The sequence below is a fragment of the Carassius gibelio genome, chromosome A1 (assembly GCF_023724105.1).
Source record: "Carassius gibelio isolate Cgi1373 ecotype wild population from Czech Republic chromosome A1, carGib1.2-hapl.c, whole genome shotgun sequence".
NCBI classification, from domain to species: Eukaryota; Metazoa; Chordata; class Actinopteri; order Cypriniformes; family Cyprinidae; genus Carassius; species Carassius gibelio.
The window spans coordinates 36,876,857-36,896,169 of NC_068371.1; the positions used below are offsets into that span (position 1 = coordinate 36,876,857).

At 38.6% G+C, this 19,313-nt stretch overlaps 1 protein-coding gene across 1 annotated transcript in view; it reads left to right on the plus strand.

Annotated features, from left to right (window-relative positions):
- LOC128019879 (polycystin-1) overlaps window positions 1-19,313 on the plus strand; it is a 71,357-nt gene that overhangs the window by 45,293 nt on the left and 6,751 nt on the right. Inside the window, exons 19-45 of the mRNA XM_052606190.1 lie at window positions 349-489; window positions 2,237-2,525; window positions 2,604-2,820; window positions 2,904-3,063; window positions 3,148-3,306; window positions 3,415-3,559; window positions 4,179-4,874; window positions 5,721-5,883; window positions 6,079-6,340; window positions 7,061-7,256; window positions 8,204-8,374; window positions 8,463-8,606; window positions 9,344-9,551; window positions 9,635-9,761; window positions 9,858-9,974; window positions 11,431-11,480; window positions 12,089-12,279; window positions 12,366-12,438; window positions 13,207-13,322; window positions 13,434-13,636; window positions 14,779-14,973; window positions 15,328-15,467; window positions 16,120-16,250; window positions 17,020-17,140; window positions 17,567-17,692; window positions 18,325-18,499; window positions 18,607-18,894. Coding sequence (XP_052462150.1) covers window positions 349-489; window positions 2,237-2,525; window positions 2,604-2,820; window positions 2,904-3,063; window positions 3,148-3,306; window positions 3,415-3,559; window positions 4,179-4,874; window positions 5,721-5,883; window positions 6,079-6,340; window positions 7,061-7,256; window positions 8,204-8,374; window positions 8,463-8,606; window positions 9,344-9,551; window positions 9,635-9,761; window positions 9,858-9,974; window positions 11,431-11,480; window positions 12,089-12,279; window positions 12,366-12,438; window positions 13,207-13,322; window positions 13,434-13,636; window positions 14,779-14,973; window positions 15,328-15,467; window positions 16,120-16,250; window positions 17,020-17,140; window positions 17,567-17,692; window positions 18,325-18,499; window positions 18,607-18,894 — 5,004 coding nt within the window. The remainder of the gene's footprint in view (window positions 1-348; window positions 490-2,236; window positions 2,526-2,603; window positions 2,821-2,903; window positions 3,064-3,147; window positions 3,307-3,414; window positions 3,560-4,178; window positions 4,875-5,720; window positions 5,884-6,078; window positions 6,341-7,060; window positions 7,257-8,203; window positions 8,375-8,462; window positions 8,607-9,343; window positions 9,552-9,634; window positions 9,762-9,857; window positions 9,975-11,430; window positions 11,481-12,088; window positions 12,280-12,365; window positions 12,439-13,206; window positions 13,323-13,433; window positions 13,637-14,778; window positions 14,974-15,327; window positions 15,468-16,119; window positions 16,251-17,019; window positions 17,141-17,566; window positions 17,693-18,324; window positions 18,500-18,606; window positions 18,895-19,313) is intronic.

Sequence of the window (19,313 nt, forward strand, 5' to 3'; positions counted from 1 at the left end):
TCATTTCACTCACTGAACTGAAGTGGTTGGTTGGATTCTAAAGGGAATATTTCATGAGATTTAAATTGGAGGGTCTGATTGCTTTGGGAACTGAGATGTAATCAATTTGCGATTCCTCTTGACCCCTACAATACTTCTTTTCTTCTTCATAAATTCACTGCAACGCATATACAACAGGTCTGGGAGGTTTGCCAGTCTCAGTGCTAACATGATTAATATTTGAATCAGTTTAAAGAGTGCGCGACTAATCAGTTTTCATCAATTATTGCCATGGCAGTTTCCATGGTCAACAGAAAATGTAATTGCTTAACTTGAAGTTTGTTTTCTTCTGTCTTCTCCTGGTCACAGGTGTGGGTGCAGAACGGTCGCATCCCGATGGTTTCGCTGGAGTGCGTGTCGTGCAAAGCTCAGTCTGGCTACGAGATCAGTCAGAGCTCGTATGTGTACCTGGCTGGCACCTGCAGTAACTGCCACAGCTCACACAGAGGGGTGAGAACAACCCTAACATGCACGGCCCACTCATGACACGCTGTCATCAATCGCAGGCTTACTATCAAACCAGTGTTGCCTATGGGAGAGTACGAAATGCAGAAATTATTCAAACTCCCTGCTGTTTCGGGGCTGGTCAGCGTGCTCAAAAAGATCTCTTAAGCACATCACGAATGCATACTATATTAATTCCTTCATCTTTTAGCTTTCCACAAAGCATGGAAAGCATGATATAATTTGTCCCTAGGATTAACACTGTCCTCATAGAATCTGAATGTTGGGAATTACATATTTTGGATTTTGTGAGTCACTCACAACATGCCGTCTTAATTTTTTTGAAGAGAGCTGTACATGGAGAGATAGCGGCATGATGTCATTGTAGAACGGTTTGTCTTTTTTCACAGGCATTCCTCTTGCTTTTTTCCGACCTGCTTTCTGGTAATGTTTAGACTGAGCCTCGAGTGATGTTATGGTTATGGGAACCGGAGGGAGGGAGGGGAGGGAGGGGAGGGCGGAGTGGGAGGGCGGGGTGATGTCATCATTATGATGTGATGTGTTCCACTGCATTAGCCGTTAACGACATGCCAAACCTTGTTAAACACACATTTACTTGGTGAGCAGCGGTCAAACACTCCTTCCCCTTGGTCTGGTTCCCGTGAGCCAGAGACAGTAAATATTATGGTACAAGTCAGGGACGCTTATCTAGTGCTGCAAACACTCGGAGTCTGAGATGAGTGCTGATTGGGATTGATGGTGATGGAGGTCACTGCAAGGTTACTGAAAAACCTGCTTGGAATCTTTAAGCTAAGATTATATATATGTAATTAATCATATAATAATTCTTAATTTACCAAATATAATTATTAAACTATTCATGATTTATAATATATTGAATAAAATTATATAAATGAATATTATTTGCATTTGTTAATTAATTCAAATAATCTGCTATATTAAACACATGGAAGTACACATATATAAAAGGCAAGGAAATACAACCTTTCCTAAAGCTTTGAATTATTATTATTATTATTTGTAACTTAAAACTTTATTTGCATTAAAAATAATAACTTAATGTTTTCACTAATTAAAGTGTTTTTACTTTAATATTAATATAAATATTCTTTATACAGTTATAACTCAAGGTAGTTGTATTCAAATCATTTTTATTAATAATAAAGAGAAATATTCAGGTAATATAATACATTTAATTTTAACTAGTGTATTTAAAGATTTAATTCACTTTTATATAAATAAAACTGCTTATTTTGAAGTTATAATTTAAATATTGCCATTTTATATTTAATTTAAAGAATTTTAACTAAATGTTTAATCTACATATGACAATTTTTGTATCTACAATTTAACTATATAATAAATGAATAATGTTCTAAATTGTTAATGTAAAGTATTAATAATATATATGCTAAATGTCTAAATGTAATATATATATATATGCATAAATTACATGAAATGCATTGAACTTTCATGTATCTAATAATTTTATAAATGACATAGACATGCAATGGCTTTCCTATGTAGGATTTGAAATAGTGTATTCATGAATTTTAACACATTACGTAATGTGTTTCATTTTAATTAACAATGAACAATTTAATAAAAAATGAATGTAAAAATTCCAATAATATTTTTATTTAAATTATTAATTCACATGTAATTATTTTATTGCTCATTTTAAAGGGATGAATTTAAGTCAGTATTAATATGGAAACGTGTGTGTTGTTAGCGGTGGACGGCGATGACCGGAGGGAACGAGACGCTGGTGCTGGATCTGAACACCACCACCACGGGCAGCGACAGCATGAAGCTGGTCCTGCGACAGGGCATCCTCCGCGACGGAAACTCCTACACATTCAGCCTCCACGTGACCGATGACAGCATGGACCGCGAGGGCGTGGCCTACATCGAGCTCCACCCAAACCTGCCTCCAGCCGGCGGGGCGTGTTCTCTGTGGGCGGACGGAGACGGGCCTCAGGTGCGCACGCTGCTGGAGAGAGTGCACTTCAACTGCTCAGGTGAGACTGGAGGAGAAGGATTGAAGTACTGTGAGAAGTGAGAAGGAGCAGAGCTGAACGATCGCGTCTGGTTTTCAGGTTACACTGATATGGATGAGAGCGAGTCTCCGCTGGTGTATAGTTTGCTGGCGGTGCGCTGCTCTAAGACGGACTGCGAGGAGTTCTGTGTGTATAAAGGCACGAGTCCAGAACATTCAGCCTTTCTCCCCCCGGGCTTCAGCTCCACCCAGTACCAGGTGTCTGTGAGTGTCATGGTGGAGGACCACCAGGGGGCGACAGTCACGGCTCACAACAAGTAAGACGCAGTTAGTCTTCCAGACTTCATGTCTTCCTTTCTTAGCTGCCGGTGTTGTGAACGGTTTGTGATGCGTGTGTCAGGTCGATGGAGGTGGTGCTGCCGGCGGTTCCTGACGGATTCAGCAGTCTCCCTCACTGGCTCAGCAATCTGACCGACTCCACCCTGAGAGAGCTGCTCCATCAGGGAGACTCACAGAGAGTACGGGAGCTGTCGCTCGCCCTCATCACCGTCCTCAATGAGGTGAGACCAGCCGTCCATCCGTCTGTCTGTCTGTCGTGTCTTTCTCTGTCTGCTCATCATCTTGTGTGTGTGTCTGTGTGTCAGTATGAGCAGGGTGTTTCCCGCAGACTTGAGCGCGTGTCCAAGGCAGAGCATCAGTATCGCGTGAGCGTCAGAGGAAACATCACCAGAGCGCTGACGTCACTGGATCTCACCACCGTCAGTGACATCCAGCAGACATCAGCGGCGCTGGCGCAGTGCACGGTGAGACCAGACACACTCGTGCACTCAGCAGTGCAGCCTGAATCATGAAGAAGACATGACCGCTCACAGAGAGAGGAAGTTAATAAAGGCTTTCTTGTTTGTTTGCAGGCTGTGAGTCAAGAGTTTGTGTGTGAAGAGTGTCAGAACAGCACTCTGGACAAACTGGAGTCGATGTTAGAGATCCTGCAGACAGACACCAAACAGGGTACAGTCACCCCGACCGAGATAGCAGACAACATCCTCAATATCATGGGTAACACACACACACGCACGCACACACACACACACTCACACTCACTCATGCACACACGTTCGCACACACACACACTCACTCATGCACGCACGCTCGCACACACACACTCACTCACGCTCGCACACACACACTCACACACACTCATTCACGCATGCACGTTTGCACACACACTCACTGACGCACGCACGCTCGCTTGCACACACTCACTCATGCTCGCACACACACACACACACACTCACTCACTCATGCATGCACGCTCGCACACGCGCACATACACACACACTCACTCACTCACTGTTTCTCAACAGTAACATTTTAATTCATAGACATAATATATTATATTATATTCCATTCAAGGCATTGATTTATTTTAATTTGATGTATCTTCTTTTTGTTTTTCTGAGCAGTGTGATTAATTACAATTAATTCTGTTGATTTATCAACATGCAACAGATTTTTTAATATATTTTTTTTATATTTTTATTGACAGCCAAATTAAATAAAAATCGAACCAGTCTTGTGGCACTTCACTCCTCTATTTGGTCTTTCACGGAGTCTTTTTTCCAGTCTCTGCTGGTTTTCAGGATTAATCCAGTCAGTGAATCTGTGTCCCCCTCAGGTGACCTGATCCAGCAGGTGAGTCAGGCTGCGTCCTCTCCACCCGCGGGGGCCGAGGACTATGACGGGCTCTCCCAGCCGCCTCTGCTTCTGTTAGAGGAGCAGCAGCATCACCCGCTGCGGGTCGCGGCTAAAGCCTACAGCCTGTCCTCCGTCCTCATGCGAATCCTCATGCTGGGCCGCGTCCTGAACGAGGAGCCGCTGATCCTCCGCGCGTCCCAGATCGCAGTCGCCGGGAAACGTGCCGACCCTCAGAGCCTGCTCTGCTACGGCGAGAGCGACGCCCCTGAGTGCCAGCGTTTCTCCATCCCGCGAGCGTTCAACAGCAGTCTGGGGCGGGCAGCAGGGGGCGCTCTGGCACCCAACAGCGAGGACGGCGTCGTGCAGCTGCTGTTCCAAGTCGAGTCCAATCCGTTTCCGTTCAACTATGTCGCCAATTACACCGTGTCGACGGAGGTGGCGTCCATGGAGTTTCGCACAGTGAACGGGACACAGATTCCCATCTCGGATCTGGATGAAAGCCATGCCATAACAGTTGCCGTTAATAACGTGGGCTTGGCTGGGCTGGACGTTAACAGATTGGAGGCGGGAGCCGAGAACATCAGCCGCTGCGGTTCAATCATCGTGAGGGTGAGCACGGGGAACACCAACAGACAAGCGGGAGTCTACGTCCAACTCAACTTCACCGTACTGGATGGTAAGACACCCAACACAAGGGGGAGCCACTAAAAAAAAAACAAAAAAAAGAATTTGACAGCAATAACAAACTTTGCCAAAAAGTTTTAAAAAACTAGACTAATTTATATTGTATGAGAAAATTGTTATAAATTGTTGTATGGTAAAGATAACGTTGTTTTTTGCAATTAAAAAAAAAATGCTTTTATAGGGTCATTGTACTTAAAAAAAGAAAATAAATAAAAGGTGTTCAAATATTGTATGAAAATATTACTTGATAAAATTTGAAATATGTAAATTAGAAAAGCAAACGTCAGTAATAAAAAGTAAAAAAAATATATATTATTTAAAAACATAATTTTATTTTAAAATTATTTTTCTGTTATTAGTACTTCCAAATTTCTACGGAATTGTAGATTGATTTCTGTTAAAAACTAGTGCTATGATAAAATGATCACAATTAATCTTATGATACAGTGTGTTATACGTATTTACAAAGCAGAATTTTCATCATTTCATGGTATTTGATTAATTTAAAGACATATTAACTAGGCACAGTGTTATTTTATTATTATTTATATATTATTATTATTATTATAGCGTTTTTTAATATTTTGAATTATTTTTTATGACAGTTTAAATTTGAGGCATTTTGTTTTAATGTTTTTGTAGTATTTATTAGTGTTTAGCTTGAATTTATTTCAATTTGAGTAATTTTTTTAATAAAATAAAAAGTTTATTTCTATCAACTTTATCTCTCCCTGCTGGAGTGGAAATAGTATTTTCAGGGAAACTCATCCTCCTCTTGAGTGTTTCTAGTTTTTATTGACCTCTTAACACCCATTTATTTTCATCCCTTTGTCCTCAGATTCTCCAGAACAGTGGGAATTGGATCCATTCATCACAGCGTATCTGCACACCTCCGAACGGCCCAATGAATACAACAGCACTGACAGGAAACGCATCACACTCAATATGACTCGGGGGCGGGACCTAGACCACAGACTCTACACTTTCTTCCTGTCTCCGAAGTAAGAGGCGTCATAAAGTAAACTCACTGATGTATATGGCTGAATAATACTGGAAGAGCCTGCCTGATATGAAACTAAATTATTCATTTAGTCAGTTTTGTTTTTGAATGTCAGCCAATAAAGTCAAAGCATGTGCCGTTATGCACTAATACACACACATTCGTTTATTATTCTGATTTCCGTTCTCGGTGTCAGGTGGTATGACACGACGCGTGATCACTTCATAAACGTGTCGAGGGGCTGCGGCGCAGACGACCCGGATCTGATCCGTCTGGAGGTGTCCGTCTTCACCTCGCTGTGTCAGTATTTCAGCGAGAGCACCAATCAGTGGCGGACGGACGGCATGGATCCGCTTCCCGAGACCAGCGTGAGCCGAGCCGTGTGTCGCACGCATCATCTGACCGCCTTCGCCGCGAGTCTGTTCGTCCCCATCGACGCCGTCTCCTTCATCATTCCTGTGAGTACTACAGCTCAACGCTTTCACAATACTATTAATAATCATTTTTTAATTCTGTACAGACATTGTAGTAAAGATTCTTAAAATAGTTTAAAATATATTTCATTAGTTTGTTTTATATACATATAATTTTAAATTAACATTTATATTTTATAACATTATATTTGGATTATTAAGTAATAAATTAGTAACTAGGAATTTTTTTTAAGTTTAATATATTTATCAAATGTACATTTTAAATTCATTTTTATGAATTTTATATCGTTTAACTATATTATATTACATTATATATTTTGTATATATTTTTTTTAAATCAACCTTATATCAATATATAATTTTTATTTATTTATTCATGTTTATATTTCTGGTTTTATCAAGTTTAATATATACTAAACAGAGTATTCATTTTAAATTATTAATGTTAAATTATTATTTTACCAATTTAATGTACTTTAATTTTCAAAAACTTTTCATAAATCAAATATATAATTTTTTTTTTTAATTAAAAAAATAAATAAATAAAAACATAAAAATAATATATATATAAATATTTAAAAATGTATTTCTTTTTTCAGTAAAATCATATTTTTTTTACTTTAATATTTTTTTCTTTCCGGACAAGTTATATACACACACAAACACACACGCACACACACATGTACTGTATGTATTCTATTCTGTTAATAGCATGGCTAGTTGTAATGCAGTGTGTTGTGTCAGGAGCGTGCGGTGGCTCGTAGTCTGGTGGTGGTGCTGGTGTGTGTGGTGGGACTGCTGTGTTACGCTGTGGCCAGTGCTATACTGCACAAGCTGGATCAGATGGACCTGAGACGGGCCTCTGTCATCCCGCTGTGTGGGAAAGACGGTCTGTACAAGTACGAGATCCAGGTGAAGACCGGCTGGGCTTACGGAGCAGGTGAGATCCAGATGTCTGACAGATGATCGGTTGGTTAGGAAAGACTGAAAGAAACTGTCGAAACCGATCGACGTGTTAAAGTGACCAAATACGGTACTTATTGCGGTAGTGTAGTTCACACAGAAGTCACGTTAAAACAATGCAGCTAAACACCACAAATTCACACGACCAACCTGAACTCCAGTGAAATCAGCGTGGGCTGAAATAAACATATTCGTTATTATTCATATATTTTGATTGACTTTTATTTGAAGTTTTTGTAATTTTGTTGTGTGTTTTTGTCATTTTTATATGTCTGTTTAGTTTTTATTAATTGTATTCAATTTAGATTTAGAAAGTTATCATTTTTTTTTAATTAATGTAAACTTTCTTTCAAGTAACAGTTTTTTTAGGTTTTTTTTTTTTGTTATGTGTTATTTTATTTTTATACTATTATAGATACTATTATAGTTGTATTTATGTATATATATATATATATATATATATATATATATATATATATATAGTATATAAGTATATATAACATGAATTTTTGTATTTAACATTTTGGTTTTAATTTTAGTTCATATATTAGTAATTGTCTTGTCTTTTTGTCTTTTTTTAAATGTCTATTTAATTTGTATACATTTTCATTTATTTACTTTTTATAAGTTTTTTTTATTAAGCTATTTTAGTCTGTTAAATTATATTAATAAAATGAGAAATCTTGCTTTGGCCACAAACTGAAATAATACTGTTTTACTTGATTTATGCTCCCTTTATTTTCAAGTATTTTTATAAGTATATTTTCATGGTCTTAGTTAACTATAAAAACACTGCCGATGTCAGAGGCTGGATTGTTTCCTGTCAGTCTCAATGGATTAATTTTCATCTATTGTATGCATCAGACAAAGAATATTTCCCATAATCGTGTGAGGTTCACTCCGGCATCTTTCTCTCCGCTGCAGGAACCACGGCTCACGTGGGCATCAGTCTCCACGGCAGTGAGAGCCGCAGTGGACACAGACACCTGGACAGCGTCGGCGCGTTCACCCGAAACAGCCTGGACATCTTCCACATGGCCTCCGACACCAGCCTGGGCAGCGTGCTCAAGATCCGCGTGTGGCACGACAACAAAGGTACCCGAACACATCTGACTTTAACAGCACTAGCAGTGCGGAGCGGGGCAGATCAGTGAGGATGAACCCGTCTGTCTCTGTCTGTCAGGGCTGTCTCCTGCATGGCTGCTCCAGTACGTCCTGGTGAAGGACCTGCAGACGGGAAGCAGTTATTTCTTCCTGGTCGAGGAATGGCTCTCGGTCGACAACGAGAAGACGGACGGCAGAGTGGAGATAGAGGTGGAAGCCTCAGGTAAAGCCCCGCCTCCTCTGACAGAGGAACTGTGTTGTGATTGGTTGGTGCTGGAATTAGATGCAGAAAAGAATAAGAGCAAAGAACATCTCATAGTGCTTAAAGAAGTGGAAATTAAGTTATTTTAATATATATATTATTGTGTGTGTGTAGGAATTATAGTTAATTAATAGAAAAATATAAATATATAAATACATAATTTCTATATAAGAAAATGTCAAAATGGGTTTTAGGATACATATAATTTATTTATATTATTATATTTTATATTTAGATTTGTTTTTACTATATATATATATATATATATATATATATATATATATATATAAAATATTAAAATTAATGTAAATTACATTGTTAAATATTTAATACTATAGAAAACAATATAAAATAAGAAATAATAAGTATAATACAATTTAAATATTAAATATTGATCACATTAGCTTTAGGTTATAATTTTTGATGATTAAATTAGCGTTGTATTTGTAATAATTAGTAAACAATAAATGTTTTTTATTTTATTTTATTTGAATAAAATGGAATGGGTTGGTGCAAATTTTAAACACAATTTTTTATCTATTTGTGTGCATTATTTGTAATGTGTTACACCCAACACTGCTCAGTCAGAGAGGACTGTTAGAGAGCTAGTTAGTATCCCAGTTAACCGCCCGGTTAGTACATTAACACATGACTAACTGCGCGCTTCCTGTTGTGTGACCTGTGTTTCCTGTGTGCAGAGGAGGCGGAGCTGCGTGACTGGCCGCGGCTGCTGTCCTGGGAGCTGCAGAGGGCCGTGTGTGAGAGTCACGTGTGGGTGTCTCTGTGGGAGCGTCCTGCGCGGAGCCCGTTCACACGGCTGCAGAGGATCACCTGCTGCGCTCTGCTCATGCAGCTCTGCATGCTGGCCAACGCCGTGTGGTACGGCACGGTCTCGTACGGCAACAGGTGACAGCAGCAGCACCATTCCTGAGCTCTCACGTTCTGACAGACAGTACGATCATGAGTGATTGTGTGCTTGTGTGCTTCAGCTCTACGCCGGTGTCTGCTCTGGTCTCTGTGAACGTGGAGACCCTGTGGGCGGGGCTTGTGAGCTGTCTGCTGGTCTATCCGGTCTACCTGATCGTGTTCTGTCTGTTCAGACTCAGCCGCAGTAAGGTGAGACACACACACACACACACACACTCATCTGTAAACACATGACCGCAGCGGTGTGGTGAATGAAAGAGCTGTGTCTCTGTTGATGACGCTCAGGTCTCCGTGGAGCAGCTTCCTCCTCAGGTGGACCAGGAGTCTCTGGAGATCGATGACTTCCTGGATAACTCACTGACAGGAAGCTCTTTTCTGATGATGAATGGAATTCCTGGAGAGGTACAGTACGTTCAAATTGGGTTGAGAAGTACATCACTGTGAAACAGAAACCACTAACTAACTAACTAACTAACTAACTGTTATTTGTTTATATTAAAATTAATTTTATATTTGTTTTTGTTTATTTCTAAGTTATTTAATATTTAATTGTTTGTGCTTTGATTTATTAGAGTTTATAAGTAGATTTATATTTTTTCTTTTATTGATTCATTTTTATTTATTTTTACTTTTACTTTATATAAAGTATTTTTATATTTCTTAATTAATTAATTGTATTTATTTATATTTGTTTTATTTTTTTACATTTATATTTATATCTGTTTATTCATTTATGCATATATATTTTTTCTTAATTTTTTTGTTTTTATTTATTTTTTATAAAAAGTTTTTTTATAATTTTAGATATTATATATATATATATATATATATATATATATATATATATATATATATATATATATTTATATATATTATATATAATATCTAAAATATATATATATATTACCTCTTCTAAATTGTTTAGTAATCTAGTTCTTTACTAAACCCTGGCATTGTGCACTATGAATATAGTTAATATAAGTTATTTTGGACAGAAGTGCTAAATAAATAAGTGTGTGTGTGTATACATTTTCCATTACACTCTTTGATGAATTTCATTAGACTATTATTGTAGTACATGATTTTGTTTTGGATTGTTAATTTAAACAGCATGAATTAAAAGCAGCACAAAATTACGATAATGCATAAGTAAATAAAAGAAAAAAAGTCACTGCAGTATATAACAGTTTCTGCCAGAGACTTTAATGCCCGTGTATCTGTCTTTCAAATACAATATATGTATTTTTATTAATTCTGACAGAGACCCAGATGTGTTTCTCTCGTACCTTTCATGAGGTGCAAATTGAAACGCCTTTACCGAATACTTTGTTTGCATGTTCCAGTTGATGCACAGAAACACAAAGGCCGAGAGAAACCTTCAGGAAGACCTTCCTCTCATTATGTTTCTCAAAGTCACAGCTGATTAGTTTCCATATTTCTGTGCTGCGCCAGGAGGACAAACTAAATAAACTGGGCTGAACATGAATGTCTCAGTCTTAAAAGGTGCTTTTGTCGTCTTCATATCATGGAAATGTGCTGCAGTTGAGTCTGTCAGAGCCGTCACCGCATGTGACATTTCCAGGCCGCTCTTTATTAAAATGCAAAACCTGTGAGGTACAAAACTGAGACAAGAAGCTTCATTTAGATTCCAGTCGTGAAATGTGAGGCGAGCGAATGTGAAGCACATCAGCATGAGCTGATATATATTTCTATATATATGTGTGGCAGGAAACACGTATCCTGAGATGAACTGAGTGAATTGTGTTCCTGCAGAGGAATGAGTTCTCTCTCTCTCTCTCTCTCTCTCTCTCTCTCTCTCTGTCTCTCTCTCTCTCTCTCTCTCTCTCTCTCACTGCAGACGTGCTCAGAGGAGACCAACATTGACCTCCCCACGCCGTCCACTAAGAGGTAAGCAGAGGCTACAGACTCGCTAAAACACCTCATTAAAGAGGGACCTTAAAATCCGACACACATCCATAATTTAATGCAAGAGTGAATAACTAGCCTGAGTGAGAATGAACAAATGACTAAACGAGTCAATCGGTGTTGTTACTGTTACCTAAACTATTCAAACTTGTTTCCATTAATTTAAATAAAGCTGAATGAGTGAATATGAACGAATCAGAGCGAATGAGTCAGTGACTAAGTGAGTGATTCAAACATGTAATGAATTGGGCATGAAGTGAATCAAAGAATCAGTGAATGACTGGGTTAGTGAGTTAGTAACTGAACGCAAGTGAATAAACGTCAAGAAATGAATGAACAAGTGATTATGAATGAGCCAGAGTCAATGAGTTAGCTAGTAAACGACTGAATGAAAGAATGATTCAGAAAGTGAATCAAAGATTCAATGATTGACTGATCAAAGTGAGTGTGAATCAATCAGAGTAAATGAATCAGTGAGTGATTCAAAAAAGTGACTGGATTGAGCACAGATCAGTGAAAGAGTCGGGGAACGAGTGAATGATTGAATGGGAGTGAATCAGTGAGCGAATCAGACTCAATCTCTGCTGTAGTCTTCAGAGGTGGAGCATTCCTGACTGTGATTGGCCGGATGTGTTGACCGACCCGTCTGTGGAGATGGGACCGGTGTTCCCGCCTCGGCTCAAGAGAGGTCAGGGCAGCAGACATCTGGGTGTGGACATTCCCTTCAGTCCCGACGAGGAGGACACCGTCTGTGACAGGAACAAATACTTCTCCTCCTCAGGTGACACACTTCTCCTGTACAGTACTCAGTGCATGTGTCAGACGAGTAGAGCTGGTTGTTGACTGGATGCTGGCTTTGATTGACAGATGAGGATCTAATCAAGCGCATTCTGGTCGATGGACAGCTGCTGTCTCAGACGGACAGTGACATGGGCGATCTGTAAGTCACACCGCAGTTCCTCATCTGTTCTTCAGGGGGTCTGTAGAGCCTTAGAAACTATTCAAATGTCTTCAGTTCATTATCTTGGAAAGGTAAGACAACAAAATGTCTTGAATAGCAGCAGAAGAAATCTTGAATGGCATCCGCAGAGGTCTTAAATTTAATGCTTGGAAAACAAGAAAAGTTTCATTAAGATGAGATTTTATTATTAGTCAATGACATGAAATATTTTAAGATAACTAATATGAAGAACATAAAATAATATAAAGAAGATGTGTAAAAGGCTGATTATTATACTGGGTGGAATGAAATGGCATCAGATTCATCCTAAATTTGGAGGTGGTTCTTCAGCGATCAGCTTGTTTTTTGTCTTTCAATTGCATGAAAGCCTGGTAAAAAAATCTGTTTAAACACTTTTTTAATAAGAAATACACATCATTCAAAAGGGTTTTTTATGTTTTTGAAGTCTCTTATGGTTGTTTTTTTTATTTATTTTTTTAATACAGTAAAACCAGTAATATTGTGATTTATTATTATTATTAATTTAAATGATCAGTTACATATGGTGCTCAATTATTAATAATGGTTCTTATATTTTGAAAGTTTTTGTTATTTTTGTAGAAAGTGACACTTTTTTCAGAATTCTTTGATGAATAGAAAGTTCAAAAGCATTTATTTGAACAAGAAATCTTTTATAACATAATGTCTTTACTGTCAATTTTCATCATTTTCACGAGTCCTTGCTGAATGAAAGTTGTTTGTGTTTAGCTCCAGTATATTCGGTGATAAAACAGAGGTGATTCTGCTGCAAAAGATGAATGAACCTGTTCCATGTGCAGCATTTAGACGAGACCCTCCCAAAAATGCCTTTACATCACGCACAGGTACGTGTACACACACACACACACACACACACACACACTCTTCTAAAACCACTGTACCTCAGGAACAGACACGAACAGCTGAACGTGTCTCTCTCTCTCTATACGTCTCAGTGGTGACGGATGTGTGTAAGCCCAGGCCGTTTCCTCCTCTGTGTGGATTGGCTGCTCTGTGGGCCAGCTGGGTGGGGCTTGTCCTGTCCAGCAGCCTATCAATGTGGTTGGGGCGGGGCTTCAGCGAGGGCGTGGCTCTGATGTGGTTCATATCCTTTATCGTCAGTTTCCTGTCGTCATTCCTCCTCCTCGAACCTCTGAAGGTACAAACACGTGACCGCGGTTACACACCTAAACATGAAGCACAACCTCTTAGGATTTTCACACTTTATGAAGTATAGACCCGAGTTATTGATTTTTGTTTTACATTTTAGTATATTTTTGGTTGGTATGAAAGCTCTTCTTTGAATTCCAGTTGTAAGCAACAAACCTGCTGAAGCTGATCAATGCAGGGTTTTTTTCAGGAGAGATGAATAAATCAAAATGACATTTCAAATAATTAGATTTGAAGTAATGCTCATCATCACTGAAGCTGTCTTTCAAGGTTCAGTGGGCTTTGTATTTTAGTAGTTGTCTTTAAAAGATGTGTAGAAAAATAAATGTTAATAACACAAATAAACACTGGAGTAATGATACTGTGTGAAATTAGTTCGGCTTATTTCTTTCAGGCAAGACTTCGGCAAGCCAAGAGAATCAGTTTTGTCTTGACAGTTTAATGAGTATTAACATTAGCATGTAACAAATTTGGATTGGTTATTATTATTTAACTGAATAATATATTTATTACGTCTAATTAATAAATTATAATGTATTTATTGTTTATTTGTATTTATATCAATATTATGAATTTTAAATATCCATAATTTTCATATTAGTGCTGATATCAATATGAATATTAAATACAAATGTATTTTATTTATTTGTCTAATAATATTTTTAATGTTGCTATTTATAAATATTTACATCTACTCATGTGGACAACAGATAAACACTGAAATAATGATACAATAAGTTTTACTTTTTTTATAACAGTATTATTTCTAAATAAAATTATACTATAATGCCTTTTACTTAAATATATATATATATATATATATATATATATATACACACACACACACACACATATATATATATATATATATATATATATATATATATATATATATGTGTGTGTGTATATATATATATATATATTTTTTTTTATAAACTGATTATTTATAATGCATCATTAAGTTGAATCAATATTATTATTATTGACATTAATAATAAATATGAATCTTGATCATATATATGTACATTATATATGTAAGTTGTCGTGGAAAAGGGAAGATGAAGATCAAGAGTGAAAAAGACTTGTGTCCAGATGTGTTGGCTGATTGTGTGTGTGTGTGTGTGTGTTCAGGTGCTGTTGGAGAGTGTGTATTTCTCTCTGCTCGTGGGTCGTCTGAGAGCTGAGGAGCAGGATGTTCTGGTGGACTGTCCGCGTGTGGAGAGAGTGGTTCAGCGGATCCAGCGCGTCAGGCCTCCGCAGGGGTTCGCTCTCTCACAGGCCCGAGAGGAGGCGCGCAAGGTCCGCCTGCTGCACACCATGCTGAAGGTACGACTCTCACAGCGCTGGGACGTCTGACTCCTTTCAGTCAGCAGTGAATTACAAACGTAGATTATCAGTCGGTCAAGGTGCATTCGTTTTTCTAGAAGTCCTTTGTTAGCTTTGACACCAGCATTAGCCCATATTATAAAACCACTTGACAGCCGCCATCCCTACCGTGCTCCATTAACATCGCTGGGATTGCCAGGATGTGATTTGAACCAAAGCACTTGAAGGTAAACTCTGATTGGCTGTCGGACAGGAAAGGGCTTCTCTGAGGGGTGATTGACGTGTGTTCCCCCCCGCGGTGACCGAACAGTGGGTGTCTGAATAATAGATGTGTGTTTTGTGTCGGATCGACAGGGTTTCCTGCTCTACATGCTGTTCCTGCTGGTGGTTTTACTGCTCAACTACTCTGATTCGGCCAAAGACGCTCATCGCCTACGACTTCACACTCGACTGCAGGAGCACTTCCTCACTGAACACTTTAACAACATCAGCAGGTACCCAGCACACACACACACACACACACACGCAGATTTATCTCATTCAGCTTCGCAAACAAATACTGGGGATAGACTAGAGATTGAAGATTGAAGAAGGGTTTTCAACAAAAACTTTATAAAAGTTTAAACATCTTCTGCGGAGTAATAATGTATTTCTTAATTACAATTTATAACAAATTTATATTCATTATTGTCACTATTACTGGTATATAGTGAATATTTGATTATGTATATTCATAAATAAAAAGCATGTCAAATATTAAAAATAATAACTTAATAACATTAAAATAACAATATTGTATGCACACATGCTTTGGTTACGTCAACACAAAAGTAATTCCAGTGGCGGAAACAAACACATATTTTAAGGACACCATGCACTGCTGAATCGTTCCTAACAGGACTCTTTCCCAGTCTGTCCGTGTTGTTTAGTTTCTCTTTTTCATCGCTTGTTCAGACTCTACGTCTGACAGAAGTGTGTATGCGTGTGCTGATGTATCATATCAGACAGAGGGAGGTGAGCTGACAGTATGTTGACGTAGTGTTTTCGACAGGTGGATGCTGTTTCACACCACGAGCCTCTCTGAGTGTCACACACACACACACACTCACTCACACGTATCTAACTTGTCTGATCTTCTCCCTGCAGACGTGAGGATGTGTGGGCGTGGCTCTCAGACTCCCTGTTACCACGGTTACTGGATGGACCCGCCCTGATGGAGAAGACGGGCAGCCTGCTGATTGGCCGCCCCCGCCTCAGACAGATGAGAGCTCAGCCAGGTGCTCAACCAGCACATAAACAGTTGATTGACATAAATAATATATAAATATATTATAATTAATTAAAATATATTATAAAATATAACAAACATAATGTAATGTAGTATAATAGTATATATGTAATATAAGCGCAGCGCTGCTTTGTTTACTGCTGGGAAACGTTGTACTGCAGTTGTAGTACTGTTCCATAAGCGCCACCTGCTGTTAGAGAGTGAAACTTATTCTTTAGTGGTAATTCGTTATATAAATGGCTGTTTAATTAATGGCAGTTTAAGAAGCAAATCAAAGGCAACAGTGTATGATCAAATGCTGAGTTTGTAAGCAGAATGGTGTTGTTTCAGGAAAGCATTATGTACATGAATGGCTCATTTCATGCTTTTATTACCATTATTGGTCGTATGCTCCTGGTTTTGCACAAGGCTGTATAAATAACATGTGTGTGATTTCATTCCTGTCATTGAGAGGTCAGCACTCGCAGACGGATGAAATGTTCTTTCACTTTTCCCAGGAACACTGAGAGCGACGAAGAGTGTTAAGCAGCGATAATGTCAGACTGAGACAGAGTATTTCATTTTGACTGATTTGATTTTGATCTCTGATTTTTCATCAAAGACACACATTTATATAAAATGGATGAGTAACAGCTTCGGAATACACTTCAATGACGGACACACTTTGTTAATTGAAATTTTCACTAAGTATATTCTTAGGAAACGAATGGATGAAATACTCATGACATTTGACCCCCATCTTTCTTGCTGTCTTTCAGAATGCCCCGTCATTGGCTATTTCCCAGCAGCCTCTTGGTTTGGGTGCGTCTCGGCTAGGTGGGCGGAGTCAGCCTCAGGATTGACACAGAACTGGAGTATTAGTACTGCTGAGAGCAGCGGGTAAGACATGCATGATGCGTTTCATCTTCTTTCTTGCCAAACTGAAAATCTCGAGTGAAATGTAAATTGTGAGTTGAAGCTTCTGTGGAAACCAGAGGATGAACATTCAGTTCATTCAGCTGGGAATCCAAGTTATTCTGAAGATTGATGAAGCTTTGCCTGACATCACTTTTAAAACATTTGTCTTGTCATCCAAATTTAGTTTGAGCTCATGGCTTTTTTTGTATTTGGAATACAAGGGTCAGATAAACCTGCTGGATCAGCGTCCGTTCAGTCTGTACAGATCTCTAGATGAATAAATCATGACCCAGGTCTTCTGGTTCAGAGACCTCTGCTCTGGAGCCTCGTCCACATGTCAGTGAGATTCTCATGCAGGTCTGATGTGTGTGTGTGTGTGTGTGTGTGTGTGTGTGTGTGTGTGTGTAGTGTGTGGCACTGGGGGCAGGTGTCTGTCTACAGCAGCACTGGATTCGTGCAGGATCTCAGCAGGAACATGCAGGACTCTAGAGCTCTGATCAAACAACTCAGCACACACCAGTGGCTCGACCCGCTGTGAGTATAACCTCACACACAGACACTGATATATACCAACCAGTGAGGAGATGCTCAACAACAAAAAAAGAAGAAGAAGAAAGAGGAAATTGTTTTGGGGGAAAGTTGTTTTATTTTGACTATTTATTGCATTCTCATATAAGCTGTATAAATGTGTATAAATATATGAAAAAACAACAACTGAACTGAGCAAAAAATCAGTCGCCACCAGTTATGTAATGTTTACCTAATGAAAATAACTTTAATGATTTCATAATTGCTAATTACCAGTTGATTTTAAAATGATTTTAATGTAATGTAATTTTGTTTTGTTTTTGTGTATACTTTTTATATTATATTGTATTATATTAGATATGTTTCCTTGTTTAGGCATGTCATAATTCAATGCTTTATTTAAATATTTCTTTTGCAATTAAATTATTTGTAAGAAATAAAACAATCTTATCAATTAAATATTTTTTTGATTGCAAAATTTCTATTTTGTAAAACATGTCATATTATGAATGTTTTTTTTGCTGATATCTCAATTATTGCATGGCACAAATAATAATACAGTATTTTATATTCCAGTAGAGTAGTTGACCAAAGTGAAATATACAGACCGTCCTCTGATGTTCTGCGTTTGTGTTCAGGACCAGGGCTCTATTCGTGGAGTTTCCTCTCTATAACATCAACACCGATCTGTTGGCCGTCTTCACGTTCCTGCTGGAGTTTCCTGTATCTGAGCATGCTCAGCTGAGTCTGGACCTCAAAACCTGCAGCCTTCACACGCTCAGTCATGGCATGGACCTTCCCCTGTTCCTGACGGTAACCGTCGGCCAATCACAAAAAAACTCTGCTGATCTCATTATGCAATACTTTCTTGCTGTCTGAAAAAAGACAGGGGCTCATTAAGTCCTCTCTTTCTCTCACAGATCCTCCTGCTGGTCTTTGTGATCTTTTTTGCTGTACGTGAGGGCGTGATTGCTTGGAAACAGGGCCGTGGCTATTTCCTGCGTTTGTGGAACATAGCAAGTGTTTGCAGTCTGCTGTTGGCTATTTGTGTCGCAATGCTACACCTGAGTCAATCCGTACTGTCCGCTCACAAATGGTGGTCATATCTACAACAACGGGACGCTTTTACGGACTTCTTTCCTCTAGCTCAACAGAGCCAGGTTCTGACCCAACTCAGCGCGAGTCTGCTCTTCCTGCTGATTCTCAAGGTGAGCGAATGAGGAATGAGAATCAAACCCATAACACTGGCATTGTTAGAAATGCCAATAAAACAGTCTTCCGGGCCTCTGCTTCCCTCACTATGCTTACTAGAACCCTGAGTACCAAATTCCTCAAAGATTCAACAAATGCACAAAAAGCAAATTAAGCTAAAGCAAAAAAAGAAAAAACTGAATCGCTCCAAAGAAGCGAAGAGAGAGCCAACCATGAGGAACAATGGGAATGAGAAAGAGAACGCCATTGTCGCCATCAATTATCAAGAATCCCCCGTAGACGTCACACAGCTCCAACAAGTTAGAAATTCCTCTAAATGCTAGCTCAAATGTTACACGGACGCAGGTAACACATGCTCTACAGTTTGAGCTACAGAATGCCATGCATTAATAAATTGCATAGCAAAGTCTTTACT